Raw genomic sequence first — 24,199 nt, 5'->3', positions numbered from 1 at the left:
ATCTTTAAAAACCTCAACCTGCAGCATTATGAGCATCTCAACTTGCATTCAGTGGGAGCTGAGGGCTCTCAGAATCTCACAGGATCAGGTCTTAAATGCACATCCGATATGTATTAAATGATCCCGACATCTAAGAGTGAAACAAATGGTTTCTGCTCTGTTATTATTGAGGGCTCCATCATGTTCATGGTCTCAGTTTCCTCTCTATCATATTAAGTTAAAGAGAGGAAAAAAGGTTGCTTAAAGACGCACAAACTTGAAGCTATGGTTAAATTTAGTCATGGAATCTGGAAGGGATTAGCACTGGGTTTCTGTATTAAGAATTGTTTCACCTGTGCATTGTGTGTCCTGAAATATGACTTATCCACATGGCTTCTACACGACATTAGTAAAAGGAACACAAGGCAATAAACATGGGCTGAGTAGGAATAAATTGGATAGTTTCTAATGTGGTGTTTATCTGATGGTTTGTTTTTTTTATTGGAAAGTATTACAGCATTTCTTAAAACATTTCTGTCCAGATCTCCTATCGTTGGACATGTGCCTTTTGCACTGCAGGCAATATTTAAAATTGGAAATAATCTTTCTCTTAACATGTGGAATTAGTCCAGTGATTATCAGGTTATTTCATGCATCGCTAACAACACATATTAAAATTAGCTGTGCAAACCAGAGACCCTCAATGAGGTGGTTGGGAAATAGCTGTTTTAAATTTTAAATTTCAGTTTATCAGCCATACCTCTCAACCACATAATGCAAAACACAAGCCACAAAGATGGTGTTGTACAATAGTTGGAAATAATTGCTCATTCCATAGGAGAAACATACAAAATATCATTCATAACCTGAACAAATGATGTTTACTGAAGGCAGTGCAGTTGCATTCGTGCAAGTCCACAGCTGAGTGGCATTTTCTTGTATAGCCATGAATTTTGGCCCAAATAGTATTACCCCATTAATAAAAACATTACAAATTAATAAAAATTCTGCTGGTATTGGCAGTTTGTTCTTCCCTCCTACAGGGTACTAATAATAACAAAGATCCATCTGGTTCTCTGGACTTTGGCCTTCGTGTGAATGTTGATGTGCTCTCCAGATTCTAAACCTACACCTGGCCAACAGGAATTTAGATTTTACATTAGTGTCAATACAAAATCTCTCTTTAGGTCTAGTTCAGCCTGTTAGAATGTGAGTAGTGTAGGGGTGCAAGGAGCCATTTGCAGCTGCAAGCTCTGGGCTCTCTGGAGCACAATGATTGCATCTTAGCTTCCCTCGTGCACAAGCCATCCTGAAGGAGTGGAGGGGAGACAGAGCTATTCCTCACCCCCGCCCTGCACTCCATTCATCAGCTAATGGAGTTTGTCAGGGACAGAGAGGTGAACACAATGAAGGGATAGTTCAGCATGTACACCCCTCACCCCACGCTCTCTAGTGTTCCTGGAGGCTTTGTGTCTTCCTGAAATACACTGCCTCCCAGAGCTGCCCCTGAAGTGATGCTGCTTCATGTTGTTCCCAACTTGCGGCTAAGAATGGGTTAGCAGACCTGATCTGATCCCCAGTCATCTGCTTCTATCTTCCTATGTCCCCAATTGATCCCTTTTCTTCCCTGCATACTGCCCGTTATGGATGTATCCCATTTCATCACTGTCAACAGTAACCTAAGAAAATTTTTTGAATGGTCAGTTCCTTTCACAGTATTATCAGTCTCATGATTAGTCACCCAATATAGCTGTGGCACTGTGCTGAGTCCAGCCCATGACACACAGTTCTTCCTTTCCATGACTCAGTGCCGCACAGGAAGAAAACAGGATAATGCTCATAGGGACAGCTCAGTTATAAGAACTAAAGACATATCTTTTCTCCAGCCCATAGGGAGTGGACAGGTTTTCTTCTTTAGCAGCCAGGTATACTGCTACGTTGTTAATAACTGGGCATCATTCTTTATGTCTCTCTCTCCCATTCATAAACATGGATGTATCAAATAAATCTACTGAATGAATGAAATTAAAGTATGACACCAGTGAAATCCTAGCAGATAATGATAGAATTCCTGAATTTTGTACCTTGAAAGCTTAATTTTGCCATTTCATTTCCTTTATATCCTCGTTCCTAGGTAGTCTACCCCTGAAGAATTTTGTAAAGCTGAATTTCCACTGTTAATGCTTCGAAGTCCCAGCACTTTCTGGTCTGATTTCTCTTGAGAAGTCAGAGTTAAAGAAGGTTTTGGCTGGATTCCACGTCAGACGTGCTCCATCTGTTCATTTAGTGCCAGCAGGTTTTGTCATAAGTTTTAGACGTTTATGAACCTTGCGCTTCCAGATAAGCTTTGGCAATCTGCATATTTACTGTGTCTGGGAAGAGTAAGGAAAATGATTTCATGTCCCAAGAGTCAGTGGTGGAAACTATGTTATGAGACACAGGTGCAATAAGTGGGAGAATATCTAGTATCCATTAAGGACCAGTTCCTGGTTTCATTGAAGCCAGTGGCAAAACTCCCATTGATCTCAGTAGGACAAAGATTTAGCCTTACTAGAATACATACATCTTTTTTTTCCAAGGCAATATCTCTGGGAATGAATTGCTGCTGAAACATCATTGTGTCTGTAGCAGTACAGAAAATGCTGGCTTGCAGCAACCAATACCTGTCTCTCCTGGTTTCAAAGACAAGCTTTTAATGCTGATGCCTAAAAATCCTGTCTTGGAGCTCCTTTGTGAGTCAGAAGAGGTAAACAGGGAACTGGGAGTCAGAAATCTGGGTTTTATGCCTTACTACCACTGGCTATATGACACTTCTCTTTGATGTCCCTCAGTTTATCCCATCTGTAAAGCAGGGATAATGATACATTCCTTTGTGAAGCACTTCAGGATCCCCAGATGGGGTTAATGTTACCATTGAGAGAAAACAGACAAGTGGGAGGCAAGCACTGTAATTACTGGAGTGTAACACCTGTCTCTTTTCTGGAAAGTTAAGTGTACAATTACTGATTTAGAGCTATATAATAATGTATTTCTTAATATGGACTCTGACTGTTAAATCTTCAGAGTCCATATGTTCCCTGCCAATATGCCTATTAGAACTGTAACCCCCCTTACACCTGTTATAGCTGTGTTAAGATGGGCATTGTTTTTTAGTTAGATTCAGTAAAAAGATCAGATGAGTATTTTTCTGACTCTGTTTATATGTTTTCTATTTTTACAAAGATTAACCATGCTCTTTAATGACCTTTTAAAAATGTTCATGAATTGTAAATGGAGTTTGTTGTCCAAGAACTCTGACTGAGTAGTGGTGATCTGGCAAATTTTACTGATCTGTTCCATTACCCTAGCCCACATAGTGTTTTATCTGTAGAATGGTGCATATTGCAGAATTGGCCTTGTTAGTAGCAAAACTTAGATTTTGTTTACATATATTCCTCTTGGATGGTGCCTCTAAAGATGCAGAATGCGCATCTTCTCATGAGCTTTTGTAAGTGTTCTGTGCTGCATTTCTTCATAATTAAAAAAAAACAACCAGGTTTGAATGAGACCACTCAGATGTGAGCTTCAACAGAGGAAAGATTTTTTTTTTTTTAGTGTTAGTAGCGAGCATTGTTTTTGCTATTTCTCACTACCTCTGCTATTGGCCAAAAGGATATTTTTAAAATTGTACTTGTTTCTTCAGTTTTGGTATGAAAATTCTCATTGTTGATATATTTCAGGACAATCAAAGCAAAAAGGAATGAACTGTATTTATATAAAGGGAAATGGAATTCTGGTTTTGTTTGAATTGTAGGAGTATGTTTAATGAATATTTGGAAACAGCATTTAAAAAAAAAGAAAGAAAGAATCCTTGAGTATTAAAGAACCTAGTGAAAATTAGACAAAGAAAGAGATCTAATTTAGTACAATGTAAATTAATATTGTGTGTGCACGTGCGTGTGTGTGTATTCATATAACGAGAGTGACATAGAAGTTGAAGTTCCAACAAAAATTTCTTTGTAAAACTCTGCTTTGATATAGGTCTAGGGATAGAACTTCTGATTCAATGCAGATTTACCAACATAGATCTCTGCACTTGTGTAAATTCACATTGACGTCAGTGGAACTTCACACAGATGAGGGGTCCACACTACAGTATCCCAATATAGGGTCAGGGTTCTAAGTAGAACATTTCTGAGAGAATCTTAAGACTGCGTTGGTGGCATGTGGGTCAGACTTCTGCCTACAGAGAAATAGAGGAAACGTACTGTCAACGTTACCAATAACTAGAATGCTTGTGCCTGACCCGGCTCCCATTGAACTCAGTGGGAGCTTTGTAGTTGACTTCAATGGAGATGGGAGGTTGGGCCCTTTATCACTGCACTGAGGGATGGCCTCTGTAGTAGTGCCAATAACACATTTGATGGAGTAGTCACTTTTAATACCCTGTGTTAAAATGTTAGAGATGTTGAGTTTTCATGACAGGGGCATGGTGAGAGAATGTAAACTGGCAGGGAAGATGGTGAGGCTCTCCTGTGGAGGACGTTTTGAAGGGGCCAAAAATTCATCTTCCGGTCCACCCTCTCAATTATTTGTCTTTTGATGGATGGAGCTGTCTATGTATGTGCAAGGAAGGGTAGCAGACGTGCAAGTTTTCCTACACTGCCCTGAAAATGTATTTTTGTCTCTCTCTGTGTGGTGCCTATATGGTGCTAATAAACATAATATAGAGGTGCCAAACACATTATTAAGATAAGCACAAAGGTGAACTTCCACCCTGGCCCAGAAGTATCCCTTCTTGAGGGGCTCGGGGAGCTCAGTATTCATAACCATTGAATGTGTGGCCTCGTTACTGACACTGTCAAAAGGCAAGCCAACCAATAGCTAAGGGCCAAATTAAAGCCAGGCTGTATAAGAGTTATACAATATTTGGATGTTCGGTAATCAGCGTTAATCAATGTTATATTTAATTGTGTATCTGCCACAGTTTTCCCATGTGTCAATCAAGTACAGTCTAAAAGAGACAGAGGTGTTTTGATCTACTGCAAGTATTAAACACATAGGGCCAGAGCCAAAGCTCATTGGAATCAATGGGAGTCTCTCCAGTTTCTTCATTAGGCTTTGGATTAGGCCCATACCATATAATACAAATATTGGTTATTTGTATATTGTAGCTGTTGTTAACATTTAATAGAGATTGCCTCAGACAAGAATCCTGGCTTCAAACAGCTCCCAGATCTGATCCAAACATCTTGCCTCTATCTTTGGAATGGGCCAGCCTAAACCCTGCTTCTGAATACCCTCAAACTTTCTACCCACCTCTGATTCTGTACTACAGACAGTTTAAAAAATGTCAAACAGTCATATTCTTTTTCACATTTTTTCAGCTGTCACTCTGGATCAATGAGAAGATGCTCACAGCCCAGGATATGTCTTATGACGAAGCAAGGAATCTGCACAGTAAATGGCTAAAACACCAGGCATTTATGGCAGAACTTGCATCCAACAAAGAATGGCTGGAGAAAATTGAAAAGGTAAATAAAGAACATTTTATAAACTTCCTCTCTTTTTAAATCCTGGTTGTCTTCAGAGAAATGACAGTAAAAATGGCTTCTCTTTACTCAACAGATGAAACCCCTATTGTCTTTGAGTCATCTATTCAATGTAGACCAAAAAAGTTTTTATCATTGCTGACCAAATACAGTTATGAAAAGCAAGTGTGTCCAGTTTATCTTTGTGGCTGTCTCTCAGTCTGTTTCATCCTCTGTGTAATCCAATCTATTCTGTTCTATTTCTCATCATCTAATCTTTTTGATATTTTCTGTCAGTTTAAGCTATCCAGGTTTTTGTACTGCATGCACTAGCCAGTTTGCCAATTCCGTCCAATTGCCAAGTCGTCCTTACTTGTAATGATGTAAGGAGGAAGACACAAGTTGATTTTCAGATGCCAGGGTTGGAAAATACAAAAATCATCATTTTGATTTATAAACTGTACACAGTAACTATGTGGATCGTGGAAAGAAAATAACTATATAACCCCATGGTGCTATTCTGACTGTCCCTGTTTTTGTAGTATAATCGCAATACTAATCAGAAAACAAACCTCATGTGAGAAGTTAAAGCTCAGCCTGATTTGTGAACAAATAACATCTCCATTGAGCTAGATCAAGTGATTTTAATGGCTTCAATGTGCTGTACTATTTTTTCTGCTTTCTTATTTGAAAGAAAGAACACTGGAACATTAAGAAATTCTCATCTTTAGCTCTGACAATGGGTTTCTGTTCACTGTAAGTTAGCATAATTGCTCATTTCCCAGTTTGGCACTCTTTGTATCCCATTAGTGGTTTTTCTGTGTTTTGCAAACAGTAATAGTTTTCATCGGTGTAACTGAAACACTGCTCTCACCAACAGCAGTACCTTTTCAGCGATGCTAGTGCGTTCCCATCCTCTGTCCCGGAAAAGTCAGATTGCAACAAAGGATAAAATATCTGCACCAAAGTTGTATGTTGAACCACGATTGCAAAACATTGTATTCTTATCGGGATTTGTTTTGTTTTAAATGTGCAGTGTTGTGTACAGAGGTCACCATTACAAAGCTTGTTCTGTATTGAGAAAGATTACCAGTTCTAGGGGTATAAGCATACTTTTAAATAGAGGATAGGTCTCTCAAACTGGAGCAAATCTTTCCAAATGAAGAAATATTTTAAAGTCCAAGCATTCTGTTGGTGTTTTCCTTAAATATAGGGCGCCTACTTCCCTGTATGTTGTTCCCATTGGAAGGAGAACTAGCATACAAAAGAAGCTAGGGGTTCAGCACCGTAAAGCTGGTGACTTTGGGAGGGAGCCAGTGCGGGCAAGGTTTAGTTATAGAGTCTCCTTGCCCCTACAAATTTGCCTGGCAACACCCATCCTCTACCGCAGCATCTTGATAGCACAGTCATACTGCACTGTACTCCCTCTGCCGTCATTACCCTTGGTCTCCCTATTCCCCAAATGTTCCACAGTATCGTGAAGATCCTGCACAAGTTACGGCAGATTTGTTTTTCAATAACTTGCTCCACTTTGTCCCACATGTTTGTGGGTGAGCACATCCCACCCCCACAAAAACACATCTGGATCCCCGCAGAACCCACAATGAGAAGGGACTTTCACAGGGTCTAAATGAAGGAGGGGAGCAAGGTATGCAGCCGGCACTCTCCACCCTTCCATGTCCTCCCAGACCTGGGGTACAGGAACCTTGCTCCTTGTGGAAGTGGTGGGACCGTGGAGCCTTTGTTTTGGAAAGAATAATTGAGATGTAATTTTGACAGACCTTTAGTGCTCTTCCCTAATGTCATTATGTTTGCCATATGCTTTGCAGGAAGGGATGCAGCTCATTGCAGAGAAACCAGAGACTGAAACCGTAGTGAAAGAAAAGCTGACAGGCCTGCATCAAATGTGGGAAGAGCTGGAATCTACTACCCAAACCAAGGCTCAGCGACTCTTTGATGCGAATAAGGCTGAGCTTTTCACACAGAGTTGTGCTGATTTGGATAAATGGCTGAACAGCTTGGAGAGTCAGATACAGTCTGATGACTATGGAAAAGATCTCACCAGTGTCAACATCCTGTTGAAAAAACAACAGGTAAACAGACTGAGCAGCGAGTCTAGAATAGAATAGAAGGAAGGGCAATTGTAAGTAGGGTTGCCAACCCTCCTGGTTTGGGCGGGAGTCTCCCGGAATTGGGATCGATCTCCCGGAGTCTACTGAAGCCAATCAGAGAGATTTTAGGCCACTAAAAGTCCGGCAGCGCAGCAGGGCTAAGGCAGGCTCCCTACCTGCCCTGGCTCCACGACACTCCCAGAAGCAGCTGGCATGTCCCAGTGGCTCCTAGTAGGCGTGGCCAGTGGAGACTCTGCGCGCTGCCCAAGCACCAACTCTGCAGCTCCCATTGGCTGGGAAGCGGGAACCGCGTCCTATTGGAAGTGCGAGGGCTGTGCTTGCAGGAAGGAGCAGAGCCGCCCGTGAGCTTAGGAGCCACTGCCAGACATGCCGCCACTTACAGGAGCCGCCTGAGGTAAATGCTGCCCGGCCGGAGCCTGCACCCTAAACCCCCTCCCACACCTCTGCCCCAGCCCCCTCCTGCACATAAACTTCCTCCCAGAGCCCACACACCAAACCTCCTGCTGCAGGTCGGAACCCCCTCCCACACCCAAACTCCCTCCCAGAGTCCTCACCATGAATCCCCTCCTTCACCCCAGCCCTGAGTCCCCTCCTGCACCCAAACTCCCTTCCAGAGCCCACACCACAAGCTCCCTCCTTCACCCCAGCCCTGAGCCCCCTCCTGCACCCAAACTCCCTTCCAGAGCCCGCACCCCAAGCTCCCTCCTTCACCCCAACCCCCTGCCCCAGGTTCAGCCTGGAGCCCCCTCCCACACGCCAAACCCCTCGGCCCCAGCCCAGGGCCCGCACCTCAACCCCCTGCCCCAGCCTGGTGAAAGAGAATGAGGGTGGAGGAGAGCAAGGGAGGGGGGCTGGAGTGAGTGGGGACAGGGCCTTGGGAAAGGGGCAGGACAGGGTTTCGGGGAAGGGGGCGGGGCAAAGGTGTTTGGATTTGTGCAATTAGACAGTTGGCAACCCTAGTTGTAAGCATACCAAGGAACAGATAAAGGACCCTTTCAGTTTAGATTAAGATTTAACTTGCTCTTCTTTCTTCCTGTTTGTCCATTCTTCTTTTAAGGGAAAGCAGCAGCCATTAGATACCCCATCCCCACATCTCTCAGTGCAATCTGTCCTCTTCCTCCCCAGTTCTTCCCCCTCCAGCTGATAATTTATTTCCCTGAGGGGATCCTCAAGTAATTGGCTGCCCTCCCCACCTCACCTGTGAGTGGCTCCCTGATTCCCAGTAATTACAGCAGTGAGTAAAGTGACTCTGCATCTGCTGTTACACTGAACAGTTTTGGAGGAGAGTTAAGCTGTGAGCAACTAGTAAAAGAGTAAGAACTGGGGACCAAATGCACTACTTTTGGAAGCAGGCACAACTCCCTTGACTTCAGTGATGCTGAGTCCAGCAATTCAGCAGTGAATCTGGTCTTAATCCTGCTTCCGTGCACTGGCACTCCCTACCAGGAAATGGATCCAGTCTATTTCATATACTGTCGCTGCAAAACATGTCACAGTCATTATAAATATGGTGAATTCCTAGTTATTGTGATTCCTCCTTTGTTCTTGCCCAGGATTATGAAGCTAATGACATTTTTTTTAATATTACAAATTGCTTCTATACAAATGCCCAGTTTTTCAAGCTGTCTTGGCACTTCCCCCTACTTAGATGCTTGAGAACCAAATGGATGTTCGTAAGAAGGAGGTAGAGGAGCTGCAAAGCCAGGCCCAGGCTTTGAGTCAGGAGGGCAAGAGTACTGATGAGGTAGATGGCAAACGCCTTATTGTACAGAAGAAATTTTTGGAGCTACTGGAACCCTTGACTGAAAGGAAGACGAATCTGCTGGCCTCCAAAGAGGTCCACCAGTTCAACCGGGATGTGGAGGATGAAATTGTGAGTACAAATCACATTCCCCAAATGCTAGAAAATTTTCAGCCCCATCAAGGGGACTTGTGTGAATTAATCTCTCACTAACACATTAGACTACTGCATTTCCCAAGACATCTCTCACAGCCTCCAGCTCCTCTCCCATCAATATGACAGATGTTTCATGGGGCTTTTCTGTAATTTCTCTTTCAGCTGTGGGTTGGAGAGAGGATGCCTATAGCAACATCTACAGATCATGGACATAACCTCCAGACTGTGCAGCTACTGATAAAGAAAAATCAGGTAAGTAGCTGCTCTTAGAGTTGTTTCTGTCCCTGTTAATTAATGGTACCCAGTATCTGCCAGGAAAAATGTTTGAGGAGGCTCTACTTGAAATGAGTCTGTTTGCTGTAAATGCTTAGGGCTGAATTATGGATGCTTCAGTGCATATGTGCTGAAGGCTGAGAGAACTCAGGGAGCCCTTTCCTGCAGTGTACTCATGCAGGAGGCAGTCATAGCTTGTCCACACAAACTGTTATGGTGTGTATTGCTGTGCCTGCTACCCTTCTGCCTTAGGTGACAGCCCTGCCTGGCATCCTCATTTTGTAACAGTTTGTTCAGATGCTGTTTCTAATTAATATGTTGCTTTCCCATGTAGACACTTCAGAAGGAAATCCAAGGACATCAGCCTCGTATCGATGACATTTTTGAGAGGAGCCAAAACATTATTACAGACAGCAGCCTTAATGCTGAAGCGCTTCAGCAGAGACTTGCAGACTTGCAACAGCTGTGGAATCTCCTAATTGAGGAGACAGAGAAACGCCACAAACGCCTGGAGGAGTCTCACAAAGCACAGCAGTATTACTTCGATGCTGCAGAGGCTGAGGCGTGGATGAGTGAGCAGGAACTCTATATGATGTCAGAAGAGAAAGCCAAGGTGAGTAGCTTTATAGTGAAACAGGTTTGCAAGCACTTTGGAGGACAGGATTAGAATTCAAAATGGCCTTGACAAATTGGAGAATTGGTCTGAAATCAACAAGATGACATTCAATAAAGACAAGTGCAAAGTACTTCACTTAGGAAGGAAAAATCAAATGCACAACTACAAAATGGGGAGTGACTGGCTCATGTAGTACTGCTGAAAAGGATCTGGGGGTTGTAGTGGATCACAGACTGAATGAGTCAAAAGTGTTATGTAATTGTGAAAAAAAGCCCAATATTTTGGGGAGATATATTAACAGGAGTGTTGGATGTCCGATGTGGGAGATACACCTCTACATCGATGTAACGCTGTCCTCAGGAGCCAAAAAATCTTACCGAATTATAGGTGAAACTGCGTTATATTGAACTTTCTTTGATCCGCCGGAGCGCGCACCCCCCCCCCCCCCCGCGAGCACTGCTTTACCGCGTTCTATCCGAATTTGTGTTATATCGGGTCACGTTATATCGAGGTAGCAGTGTAATTGTCCCCTCTGGTGAGGCCTCAGCTGAGTACTGTGTCCAGTCCTGGGTGCCGCACTTTAAGAAAGATGTTGACAAATTGGAGGGAGTCCAGAGAAGAGCAACAAAAATGATCTAAGGTTTAGAAAACCTGACCTGTGAGGAAAGATTTAAAAAACTGGGCATGTTTAGTCCTGAGAAAAGAAGACTGATAAGTTTTCAAATATGTTATGGGCTGTTATAAAGAGGGTGGTGATCAATGGTTCTCCATGTCCACTGAAGGTAAGTCAAGAAATAATGGGCTTAATCTGCAGCAAAAGAGACTTAGTTTAGATATTAAGACATCCTTTTTAACTCTAAGGATAGTTAAGCCTTGGAATAGGCTTCCAAGGGAGGTTGTGGAGTCTCGTCATTAGACATTTTTAAGAATAGGCTATACAAACACCTGTCAGGGACGGTCTAGGTATACTTGGTCCTGCCACAGCACAGGTGGCTGGACTACGTGACCTCTCAAGATCCCTTTCAGCCCTACGTTTCTCTGATTGTGTAATTTAATATGTCACAAATACAATGGGGACATAAATGAACTAAATTCACTCATGAGATCCCAAGTCAGTTCACAAGAGATCTCTGTTTGGATAGTACTACCCACAAGTTACTGTTTTCCTATGGAACACTGGTCTTACAGTACCAGGTCATGTTAACAGTGCAGCATTACCAGACAATAACTGTACCACTAACACACAACACTAGTGCTTTACAAGAAACCTTGTTTTGGCATTTGGTGTGTGCCATACATGTATTTTCCTGCTTGCTGATATAGGGATAGATTCACCAGAACCAAATGGATGTTCGTAAGCCAAAATTTCCAGCTGTTTTGCATCACCGGAGCAGTGTAAAACAGCTAATCTGTACTGGTGAATCTAGCTCGGTACTTCAGAATCCAGGGCATTCTGTTAAAGGCCTGCTGCTGCTCCCATTGTAGTCAAATCCAAACAGGATCAGACCACATAAGGGAAAACAATCTATTCCTTCCTCTCTGCAGTATGGAGGGGAGGGGGAGTATGGTATATAGGTTTTTTATTATTTTTTTTAAATGATCCAGGGCAATAAATAACCATTTCACACCCATGTAACAGATTCCAGGGGCATTCAGTGCTCAGCTAACAAGTGTTTTGCTTTCCTTTGTTTCCCAAGCATAAAAAATGAAAGAAATCTTAAAAATGAAACCACAATCAGTCCACCAGAATGTTTAAGGGAGAAACACTTATAGGTGATTTCAAGTTACATAGTCAGCCGTGCTTTATTTTACTTAATTTTAGCTGCATATTGCAAGTTTTGATCAAAATTACTTTTCCAGGCTCCTTAGAATTTCTTATCTTTGACCAAGGGTGTAATTGCAAAGCCTGACCAGTGATATGTCAAAAATCTTTTCTGTTGTCATGGGCCCTACACATCACCAGTGTTCTATAAATGCACAAAGCTCTTCACAGTCAAGGAAATTCAACATGCTTGATGCACAGCTGATTGAATCTTGCTCTGGATATCAGAGGGTTCCATTTATTCACCCTTTCACTTGTTTTGTCACTGTGTATGGACACCATTTATCATAGATTTAACTAATATTTATATACTATAGTCAGAACAATTTTTCTTCAAGTTGCACTTGAGAGCAATCCTTCGTAAATCTTTTAAACTGCTGTCAAGTTGATTGCTCTTATTTCACCCAACCTGGTGAGGTTGCCATTGCTGAGTTTCTCCAAAGGGGAGGACTTGACTGTATTGTTCTGTCCCTGTTACAGGATGAACAGAGTGCAGTGTCCATGCTGAAGAAACACCAGATTTTGGAACAGGCAGTAGAAGACTATGCTGAGACAGTGCACCAGCTTTCCAAGACTAGCAGAACTTTGGTTGCAGACAATCATCCGGAAAGGTTAGTATTCCTTTACAGTTGGATTTTTAACTGCCTTTGAGAATTAGATCACTTCATTGATGCACCGTGAAAGATAAAGACTAAGACAAATTGTAAGTAACGCAGGAAAATATGTCCAAAGTGGGGCCAAGTTCTGTCCTAGCCAGACAACAGAGGTATGGCTTGGTGCATCCTTGTCAGGGGGGAATTTCACAGGGAGAACCAGTGCACTAGGCTGCAAGGTGCAGTTTGCTGATGCTCTGATCAGGATCGGTGTACACAACTACTGATTAGTACTGGGCATGTTGCTAAACCCTTTGGGGATATTGCATGGGCTGGTGCATTAACCATAACACCTCCATGTGCATTCCTGTGGAAAAAAGGAATACAATCATGCTGCTTGTATAGGGGAGGAGTATCCAGATACTCTTTCTTTCCTCCCATTGCACATCAACGGGGAGCACTGGGCCAGTGAGTCAGAATCACCCAAGCCCATTCACTTTTGAATGTCAGGGGAAGTGCACCCTGATGGAGGTGTTACTGCCCCACCTTGGGGTTTCTAGTGAGGAAGGGCAGCTTTACTTTCTAAGGATGACAGAGACTTGTCTCTGGAGACTGCTGAGGGTTGCACAGAATCAGTGCATCTCCTGTCTGTACTAGCCATCCCCTCTCCATAGCTAGAACCTCCCACTTTATGGGCGTGGCTTGCTTCTACAAATACACACGGACATCTCCTGTGTTGACTCACTATACAATGTATTTATGCTTACACATTCAGCTTTTCACTCTTAACACACATGGAAAAGCACCATGCTCATAAAGTTAGTATTAGGATACTCTGGTGTCTTGGTAATTGTAATAGACCCTGTGGCACAGGAGACTTCCAACTCCTCCACATTTGGTCTGTCTCAGAAGGAGGGAAGCCTTGTTCATGAAGACAGAAGGTTAATACGTGAAGAAATATGGCCCTCGGAATGAAGGAAATAGGAGATTCTTAGGCTATTCCAAAGAGGCTCCAAGTGGCTAAGTCTACTTTATTAGATCACATGGTTCAATGGAATGAGGATGGAAGGGACACTATCAGAAAAAAAAATTGTTAAATCCAGAGTTACTATAGGAGAAGCCAATTTAGTTATGACCTTTACCAAAGATTGATTTCAGGCTACGTATCACTAAGAGAGCTTTAAAAAGTAACTTTACCATGGTATTTATAGCCACGGGGACTGAATTCTCCATTGGCAATATGCTGGCTATATTGTAAATTTATTTAACCTACCCCTAGTCTGGCTGGAGCTGGGAGAGTCTTGGAGATGACAGTCTCCATCTCTATTGAAAGGGTGTGTGCTGCATAATTTAAAAGCACTCACTAGTGGTCAGTTTAGCGCTCTTATGGCTCAACTGATTGAATACTGCAATAACCTAGTAACCTGTATATATGGCAGAGGAAAGGCAACTTTAGAGGGGGTTATGCAGCTCACAGGAAATAAATCCAAGAGATCTGGTAAATGGAACGATATTAGTTTCCTTTGGATTATTGAGCCTTAGACTGAAGAAACCTGTTAGTGCTGTTGACCATCAATTTAGCATTAACTTTCAGTGCTGAAGGAAATTCAGACTGCTAGAACCAAGGGAGAGATAGTCCAGGTCCTTTCTCTCAGTCCTAGGACAAGTCCATTGTGCGATCTTAACCTCAGTAAATGGGGTTCTTTGTTCACATTTACATTTTCCACAGTCAATGGGTGTGGTCTATATTTGCATGGTGGACCAGGTCCTTGGCTGGTGTAATTGGCATCACTCCATTGACTTTAATGGAGCTAGGCCAGCTAAGGATCTGGTCCGAATGTTTACAGGCAAAGTTTTAGTCACTTCAGAGACATGTGTTCTATGGGCTAAATATTCTAACAGTGATTTTTCTTCTTAGATTTTTTGACGCCTGATGTATATATATTTTATTTTTTTAAATCAGTGGTGACTCCATGTTCTTCTTGGGGTTTTTTTTCAGTGAGCGCATCAGTATGCGCCAGTCCAAGGTGGATAAGCTATATGCAGGCCTGAAGGATCTAGCTGAAGAGAGGAGGGGCAAACTAGATGAGAGACACAGGCTATTCCAGCTCAATCGTGAGGTGGATGACTTGGAGCAGTGGATTGCTGAAAGGGAAGTGGTGGCAGGATCCCACGAGCTGGGACAGGATTATGAACATGTTACAGTAAGTTATTTGGCTATAGCTGCAGACAAATCTGATTTTTCTGGGAATTGTACACACTAGCTGGGTAATATCAATCAGTGGCAGGTTTTGCTTATTTGATATGCACTATAGTTTTGAGGCTGTTGGGTCATTTGCATGTTCTTTGGCTCTTCACTACAACATAAGCAATATATTGTGGGTTCCCTACAGTTGTCATAAACTATTTCAGGTTCCTGCTTGTGAATTATATTGCATGTAAGACACTCCAGTATAGCATTCCTGGTGATCTTACACAATTTATTTCAAAAAGTCATGTGCTACCCATCGCATTTGCAATCCCAAATGATAGACGTAAGTAAAAAAAATATAGCTTGGGCACTGCTGACTTACAGCTGTTTGTTCACATTTCAGATGTTACAAGAGCGATTCCGAGAATTTGCCCGAGACACTGGAAACATTGGACAGGAGCGTGTTGATTCTGTTAACCACATGGCAGATGAGCTCATCAATTCTGGACACTCTGATGCAGCCACCATTGCAGAGTGGAAGGATGGTCTCAATGAGGCATGGGCTGACCTCTTGGAGCTCATTGACACAAGAACACAGATTCTAGCAGCCTCCTATGAACTACACAAATTTTACCATGATGCCAAGGAGATCTTTGGACGTATTCAAGATAAACACAAGAAATTGCCCGAGGAACTTGGTAGAGACCAAAACACAGTGGAAGCACTGCAGAGGATGCACACAACATTTGAACATGATATTCAGGCTTTAGGCACCCAGGTGTGTATTACGCAAGCAACTTTTCAGTGGGTGCCCGGATTTAGGAATCTGGGATGACATCAGACATCTGCCACCAAGTGCTGAGAGACAAGATTGTGGATTGCTATTCAAAAAATTTCTATGTGAATAACATCACATGGCTTATTTTACTACTTGTATTTTTAATTTGCTTCTCTAATTGTATAGTGTAGCTCTGTTAGTGTCTAGAGTGTTAGAAGTCACTCTAGAAGTCCACAGCCTTCTATATATACATAATTGTTTACTGAAAATTTGTCATCTGCTGCACTTGATTAGAAAAGAAATCATAAAGTCAAAGGGCTTGTATATTGCTTATGATGACAGGCAGTGAAGGTAAGATTTTTCAACCCCAGCTAAAGGAGCTAGCTATACATTTCCCGTTAGTACTGAGGTGCTGCGTACCAATATAAAAACATGGATGGAAGGGAGGATTGTTGGATAGGTAGGTTGCTCAATCTGACTTCCCAGAGGACCTGTTTCAGATAGGCATATTTAGTAGTGCCAGCATTACGTTGTCTGGTGTATGCAGTTGGAAGATAAATTAGGAAGAAAAAAAGGTTAATTTGCATTAAATAGAACACCTATTAAAGCAGTTTCAATGAGGCATTGAGCTGGTATTAAATCTATCAAGTTTTTTTTGTATATCAGTGCTAATATATAAACACAGATTTTAGCTTTTTCTGTGCTCTTAACACAATCTTGGGAAGGTTAGTAGTAATTATGCTAAAAGGTCACCACTGAAATTTTCTATGCCCCAGTGCCCATATTTGCTCCGTTTGTGAACATTGCACAAAATAAGCTGTCCGGTGGAAGGACAGATGTTCCAAATTGTATGCGGATGGGGAAGCAAAAATTAAAGGAAATTCCTTAATCTTCTCCAGATTTTCTCATGCTTGGTATTCTTGTTTGTAGTGGCTGATACAGACCTTAGATCTTTAAGTGCAGTTAGTCTACCAAATAGCTATTTTTGTTACGCATTTGGATATTATAACTTCACCAATATTGCTTCTTGTGTTAGTTTCTGGAAATAGTAAATTAGGACATTTAAAATGGTAAAACTCCCATTGACTTCTATGGGAGCAGAGTTAGGCCAAGACCAAGTGCTTTTGAACATTTCACCCCTAAAATTCAGAAACTGTTCAGATGATGGACACAATGCGCTCATTCTGATTTGCTTTTATTCCACGTTCTGTACTTATGCATGCACAATATAAAGATTAGTAGAGTTCAAAATGCAGTAACTGTCAGAGTGGTTAATTCATTAAACATTTAAACAATCTGAAATGTCAAAACTACAATTAAAAAATGTATTTTCTTAAGACAGGTATATTAAATAGACAAAAAAGAGAATAGCTATTAATGTATCATACTAGGAATTATAATCCCTACTAAGGCATACAGCTGTTTTTAAAATGAATATTTCAAATGGAAGAAATGCAAGTGTGTTTCTTCATTGTTTGGAGTTTCTGGGCCAATTCACAATGGCCCTGCAACTTGAGTAGTCATTTACGCTAGTGCAAAGGGAAAACAAAGTGGATGTAACACACTATCATCATGTTCTGATAATGTTTTGTACCTAGAAACTAGGTCACTTATACAGGATAGGAGATAATATCCTGGAAAGAATTGTCTCTGAAATGATTTGAGAGTCATGGTGGATGACTAACTGAACATGAGATCCCAGTGTAATGCTGTGGCTAAGAGGTTTAACATTGTCCTTGGAAGCATACACAAGGGAATATCAACTAGGAGTAGGGAGATATGTTACCTCTATATACTGCATTATGGAGACCATTACTGGAATACAGTGTGTAGTTCTTCCAAAAGGATGTTGGAAAAATTGAAAAGGATTTAGAACAGAGCCACAAGAATGATTTGACATCTGGAAAATGTGTTTTGTAGTAGAGACTTGGGAAGGTCAGTCAGTTTAGTTTATCCAAGAGAATGTGATCAAGTCACTTTTTAACAATCTACAAGGTCCTATATGGAGAAGAGATTTTTGATAGTAGTAGGCTCTTTAGTCCAGCATACAAAGGCATGACAAGATCCAGTGACTGAAAGATGAAAATAGACACGTTCAGACTGGAAATAAGGTTCACATTTTTAAAGTGAGGGTAACTAACTATTGGAACAACTTATCTAGGGATGTGATGGGTTCCCCATCACTTGAAGTCTTTTAATCAAGACTGGCTGCTTTTCTAAAAAAATATGCTCTATTTCAACCAGAAGCTCTGGGCTTGATGCAGGAATTATTGGATGAAATTCTATGACCTGTGTTATGCAGGTGGTCAGACTTGATGATCATAATGATCCCTTCTGGCCTTAAAATGTATGAATCATTTTGCACTGGTGTAAATGATCACGCAAGATGCAGGCAACAGTGAATTGATGTTTTTTTCTTCTGAGGCTTGTTAACCAGAGGTCTCTACTTCTCTAGGTATGAGAAGTTCTAAAATGAAAGGCTGACAGGACACCAGGAGTGAGGCTTTCACAATGCAAAGTTCCAACTCTGAAAACTTGCAACTTACAAAAGACTTTAAGGAGAAACTCAAAACATAAATTAGCATCTGAAATTTCCTTATGCTGTCGATTGTTTTGACTAAAAAGCATACACGAGCGGAGGTACAGTTTTGTTGTTTGCTTTTTAAACACATTAGGTGAGACAGCTGCAAGAGGACGCTGCACGCCTTCAGGCTGCCTATGCTGGGGACAAGGCTGACGACATCCAGAAGCGAGAGAACGAGGTCCTGGAAGCATGGAAAGCATTGCTGGACGCCTGCGAGGGACGCAGAGTTAGACTGGTGGATACAGGAGATAAATTTCGTTTCTTCAGCATGGTTCGTGATCTCATGCTCTGGATGGAAGATGTTATCCGGCAGATCGAAGCCCAAGAGAAGCCAAGGTAATGTGAACATCTGCAATGGAATATTATAATATTATTATGGTCAGGCTGCTACTTTTGCTGAGGAATATAGCAGCCTGTTTAAAGGACTGAGCCAAGATAATGGGACCAAGGTTATCTAGATAATTTAGATCCCTCCAACCAGGTGAAATAAAATGGCTGTCTAATCAACCTTTCCATATAGACAGAGGAAAAGCAGACAATGGGTGGCATTCTGGCCACCCATACCACAATTAGGAATGGCAGCTATGCTGACTGACAGATGGAAGGAGCTGCTGAGCTGGCTGGAGAGAACTAGTAAAAAAGAAAGATTTCAGTACTCTGGGAGGGTGACCTCACCACACTTTAAGTGGTATGGGTCATTGTCTGGCTCGTAGGAAAAGGAGAGTGGCCCTGTTAAGGGCTAGATGGACAGAAAATGACTTGCTATGGCAGCTTCAGAGCAGATCAGCATGGGGATTCAGACCCATTCCCCGCCCCCCATCTCCCAGGTGACTGGAAGGTGGGGGGCTACTCATGTCCACACTGGTGCAGGAAAACCCCTCTTTTCCCCAAACCAAGCAAAGCCGCCTCCACCCTCCATGGGAGTAGTTCAATACCAGGTCTCCTCATGATCTGCTGTGGGCATTACACTGGTCAATCCTTTCTTGGGGGGCTGGAAAGGAATTTTTTTCCTCGCTGCCAGATTGGCCAAAGTGAGGTGGGGTGGAGTTTGCTTTCCCCACAGTAGGTTGGGGCCTTAGTTGGGACAGACATGAAATGGTGAGGAGGCTGTGATGTCACAACTTACTATGTAATCATGGATGTCCAGCACAGGTACTCTATAGGGAAGGAATATGGTGATCAGATAAAATGGATTGACAAAGGATTCAAAGGCAGTACTCTTTAAAGGAGTGGAAATGGGGGGATTCAGGACTCCTGTGACTGGTACAGAAGGGAGCCGAGCTCCCCCTTAATCCTCATTTGAGGGGGCAGGTGGGTCACAGCAGTGAGTTGGCTGTAGAACAGGGTGGGTAAAGGGGTGGGGGGGCTGACAGCTGCAACTCCTCCTACCCCCCCAATATATAAATGCTTATGGAATTACCTGCACTGAACACTTTTATTTGCCAGGTACTCCCTGACATTTAGGAATAAAGTTGCAGCCTATTTAAACCCCATTCAGTGTCTCCTGTCCAATGTTCCCTCTAATTTTTTCCATCCATGTGCGGAATAAATTTTGTGATGTGCACCGAGGTATGTGCATGTGTGTGCACCAGTGAAACAAAACCAGTGAAACAAAAAACTTAGATATAATATATATTTTTTAAAAGTTACCATAGGGATAATTACTTCAGCCAGAACAAGTTAGGCATTTTAGAACTTACTGCTAAAAGAATTAAATTTAAGTGTAAGAGAAATAAAAATTATAAATGCATAGACCAGTCAAAACACTAAAATAACACACCTTGAAAGAATAAAATGACAGAGAATATATGTGCATTGCAGGAAGTACCAAGAAATAACGAGTGTGAAAGAGACAGTCTGTGTGCGTGTGTGTGTGCGTGTGTGTGACACAGAGACCGTGAGAGTGCTGGCTGCTGGGGACATTTCTGAAAGACACTGTGTGCTGTCTCTTTAAGACACTCACTGAAAGCTCTCCTGCTCTGTCCTGAGCCCTGTTGTCTTCCCTCCCCTGCTCTGTGGAGATGGGATATGTAGGTGGGGGAAGGAGAGAGTCTGTGTGAGCTGACTGCTGGGGAAATCTCAGAAACAGTGCACTGTCTCTTTAAGAAAAGTACTCAGTCACTCACCATTTACGGCAGAGTCCTAGCCAGGCTATGTCTCCTCTGCCCTGCTCTGCAGAGATCGGGTATGGGGCGGGAGGAAGGGGGACACCCTGACATCAGCACCCTCCTTCCCCACCCCACCCCCGCTCTGCACAGCTAGCAGGAGGGTCTTGGGAGGGGAGCAGCTGCAGGATGGAGTAGCATGGGGGAGGGGCACCTGAACACATGCTACTGTCTGTGCGTGCTCCTTTAATCAGCTCGGCACCATTTGAATCTCTCTTGGGCAGCCAATGGCCGCCCAAGCGCACAGCTTACTGGGAACACCGCTCCTGTCTTTCCGGCATAGCCGGACAATTATAGCTCTTTCTCATACAGACTCTAGAGTAAAGCATAGGATTAAGGAATTAATGTCAAGTCCTTCGCTCACTTCATGTCTGTTTCAGATCAAAATTGTTCCATCTTAATGCAGCTGTTGCTTTTTTGTTTAAAGAAAATAAATAGACGAATAGCTTAAAAAAAATCCCTCTAGCCATATCAATTCATCATCAATCCCTTATACCACTTCTCTTTTATAATGAGCCTTTCAGCCTGTTGATTTCAAGAAGACAAATCATACTCTCTTGTATGGTCGTTTCATTGAATATCTACTGAATGGTAATTCTTGGCTCTTTCTTGTTAGATTTAAGGGCTGTTAGATGCATTTAGATTCTTTGTGCCTATAAGGCACAGCCACAGTGCAGGCTCCAGGAGTGACTGTTGTCGTGGTGCTTCAGGGTAGCATGGCCATTGTGCCACATGTGGAGAGGAAGCAGTGTCTAGTTCCAGTGCAGAGGGGGAGTGGGCCTGCCTCTTCTCTCCCATTTTGGAGAGGCAAGCACTAGTAGCAACACTAGTTTCACATAGTACTTATTCTTAGTACTGACCACGATATAGATGTGTAAGGGGGATGCTCCTTGTATCCTGACCCCAGTCATGCACATCACGCAGAGGCTGAGTACAATCTTGCCTCTTGTGTATAATGACAAACTGGGAATTAATAAATTCTAGATTGTGCATTTCTATTGTAGCTTATTTGTCTAAAAGAACAACTATGTGGTACCATTAATTTTGGAGTATACATTTCTAAACCACAATTTGTCATTTTAGGGATGTTTCATCGGTTGAATTACTAATGAACAATCACCAGGGTATCAAAGCAGAAATTGACGCCCGTAATGACAGCTTTACTACGTGCATTGAGCTTGGCAAATCTCTTCTGGCAAGGAAACACTATGCATCAGAGGAGGTATTCTGCCTGCCGACTATACAAGAGCTGCAGTGCAGCTGAACTATGGATTTTGTTTTGGTTAGAGAAGGCTTGCATTGTGTAATCTGCTGATTAATGAGGTGTTCATTTATAATGACTGCATTACTTTAGGGTCCATTGCACTTGTATTGGTGAGATTACTGTATTATTTCTAATCGAGGGTCAGTTCAGTGGTACCACTTTGTATATCCACGTGGGGGATCAGTTTGGCACCTAAACTTACCTTTTGGTCCAGGTAGCATGCAGAAGTGACACTCTCAGTTCTGATGTGGAGGAGGGATGTGCACTGTTGGGATGATGAAACCTATGAGCAAAAAGGGCAGCCTTGAATCTTGTTAAAACCAAGGGGAGTGATGTATTACAGAGCCTACTTGAAGAAGGAGTAGGAGTGGTTTTATGCCTCGCTGTGCAAGAACAATCTCTAGCTTGTGGGTGGTGGAATATTAAGGGGGAAAGTGTCCTGTCCTGAAGTCATAAGGGAGAAATCTCTGACTCCCTAGTGCTTAAACCCTGGATTTTATTCCTAATTTATCCTGGTCAGTTTGGGACCCAGTTAGGGGTCTAAGCCTAAGGAAAGACGCACAACCCTCATTTCTTCCCTGCCACTTTTGGCGGGGAAAAGCCTTATTTTATAGCAAAGGGACTGTCTATCCAGGGAACTGATGATTTCTGTGTCAGCATTACAGATAAACACAGTGCAGTCTCCTCAAGGAGGCATTTAGTAGGCAACTGGAGAGGCTTTTCCAGCCACTGTTCTTGTTGAGAACAATGTGGGGTTCATGTAGGTGTGTCAGTGGATTTGACTCTTGTCAGCATAGACTGCTACTGACATTTGGTAACGTCCGTGGGTTAAGTAATGTGGATTATCTGCTAGAAAAAAGTGGTTGCATCAGTCAGACTGGATTGGCAAAAATAAGCCAGGTCCAATTTCTATTTCTTACTAAGTAATCTACATGTTGTAGTTTTAAAGTAAATGTTGTTCTATCAAGTCATGCAAATGCTGTATTTTAACTGCAATATGGTACTTACAATCAGGATTCAGAACGTCAGTGTGTCCTCACCAAGGGTTACTGCTGACAATAATCAACTGCACCCACTTCCATTTTAAATTCGCCACTGACAGTTTTGCACAGTGTATCCTGTTTCTGAAAGTCAGCGCCTTTTGTCCGGCCCTCCAGACATTTTAATCTGGCCCTCGAGCTCCTGCCGGGGAGCAGGGTCGGAGGCTTGCCCCACTCTGCACAACTCCCAGAAGCAGCAGCATGTCCCCCCTGCAGCTCCTACACATAGGGGCAGACAGGGAGCTCTGCACGCTGCCCCCGCCCCAAGTGCTGCCCCCACAGCTCCCATTGGCCGGGAACCACAGACAATGGGAGTTGCAGGGGCAGCGCCTGCGGACAGGGCAGCACACAGAGCTGACTGGCCGCACCTCTAGGTACAAGCCGGAGGGGGGACATGCCACTGTTTCTGGGAGCTGCTTGAGGTAAGCGCTGCCCAGAGCCTGCCCTCCTGACCTCTTCCCGCGCCCCTGCCCCAGCCCTGATCCCCTTCCTGCCCTCCTCAGGCCCAGCCCAGAGCACCCTCCTGAATCCCCAACCCCTCATCCCCAGCCCACACCCCCTGCTGGGAGCCCTCCCTCAACTCAACCCCCAATTTTATTAGCATACATGGCCCGCCATACAATTTCCATAGCCATATGTGGCCATTAGGCCAAAAAGTTTGGCCACCCCTGGCTTATACAGTGTGGTTGGTGGTGTTGAGTTATTTGGTTCTTATGTAACATTGGTCCATTCTCTTAAACTCAGATCAAGGAAAAGTTATTGCAGTTGACAGAGAAGAGAAAAGAAATGATTGACAAATGGGAAGACAGATGGGAATGGCTGAGACTGAGTAAGGATGCATTTAAATTGCTTATTAGCTGAGTGAGATGTAACTATTTCTGCATTGATATCTTTGGCTACTGCAAGAACACACAAGTACTTATCTGTTAACTGTTGCTGGTTGGCGTTGAGATCACATTGGAATGATAACAGTAGCATCTGCTACTGCCAGTGGTACAGCAACTGGGTAATGGCTGCAATGAGGGCCCAATCCCGCAGCATTAAAGATCAACTGGGCATTTTGCCATTGACTTCAGTGAGGGCAAAATTGGACCTCTAACTAGCTAGATACACAATACCTTATGGATGTAATTATTTTCATTTTTTTTTACAGTTTATTTTTATTGGGTAGAGGTGTACCTGTGTTATCTGATATAACAGAGTCTACATGTTTGGAAGTGCATTGGTTCATAAAGTGTATATTTTTAAACCTGTAAACCCATTAGGTTTCTTATACCAAAGACAAATAGACAATAACCACAATATCTAGGGCTGTCGATTAATCGCAGTTAACTCACATGATTAACTCAAAAAAA

General features: G+C 42.7%; 1 protein-coding gene across 6 annotated transcripts in view; it reads left to right on the top strand.

Annotated features, from left to right (window-relative positions):
* The window catches only part of SPTBN1 (spectrin beta, non-erythrocytic 1), a 210,306-nt gene that overhangs the window by 166,498 nt on the left and 19,609 nt on the right, over positions 1-24,199 (top strand). For all 6 annotated transcript variants that reach the window (XM_065590696.1, XM_042861182.2, XM_005307339.5 and 3 more), the window contains 11 exons: positions 5,346-5,492; positions 7,319-7,582; positions 9,270-9,494; positions 9,681-9,770; positions 10,126-10,404; positions 12,710-12,840; positions 14,822-15,026; positions 15,417-15,791; positions 18,467-18,711; positions 21,624-21,762; positions 23,589-23,673. In XM_065590696.1, coding sequence (XP_065446768.1) covers positions 5,346-5,492; positions 7,319-7,582; positions 9,270-9,494; positions 9,681-9,770; positions 10,126-10,404; positions 12,710-12,840; positions 14,822-15,026; positions 15,417-15,791; positions 18,467-18,711; positions 21,624-21,762; positions 23,589-23,673 — 2,185 coding nt within the window. The remainder of the gene's footprint in view (positions 1-5,345; positions 5,493-7,318; positions 7,583-9,269; positions 9,495-9,680; positions 9,771-10,125; positions 10,405-12,709; positions 12,841-14,821; positions 15,027-15,416; positions 15,792-18,466; positions 18,712-21,623; positions 21,763-23,588; positions 23,674-24,199) is intronic.

The sequence above is a fragment of the Chrysemys picta genome, chromosome 3 (assembly GCF_011386835.1).
Source record: "Chrysemys picta bellii isolate R12L10 chromosome 3, ASM1138683v2, whole genome shotgun sequence".
NCBI classification, from domain to species: domain Eukaryota; kingdom Metazoa; phylum Chordata; order Testudines; family Emydidae; genus Chrysemys; species Chrysemys picta.
Note: the sequence above shows the minus strand (reverse complement) of the source record. Positions and strands in the feature narration are given on the sequence as shown.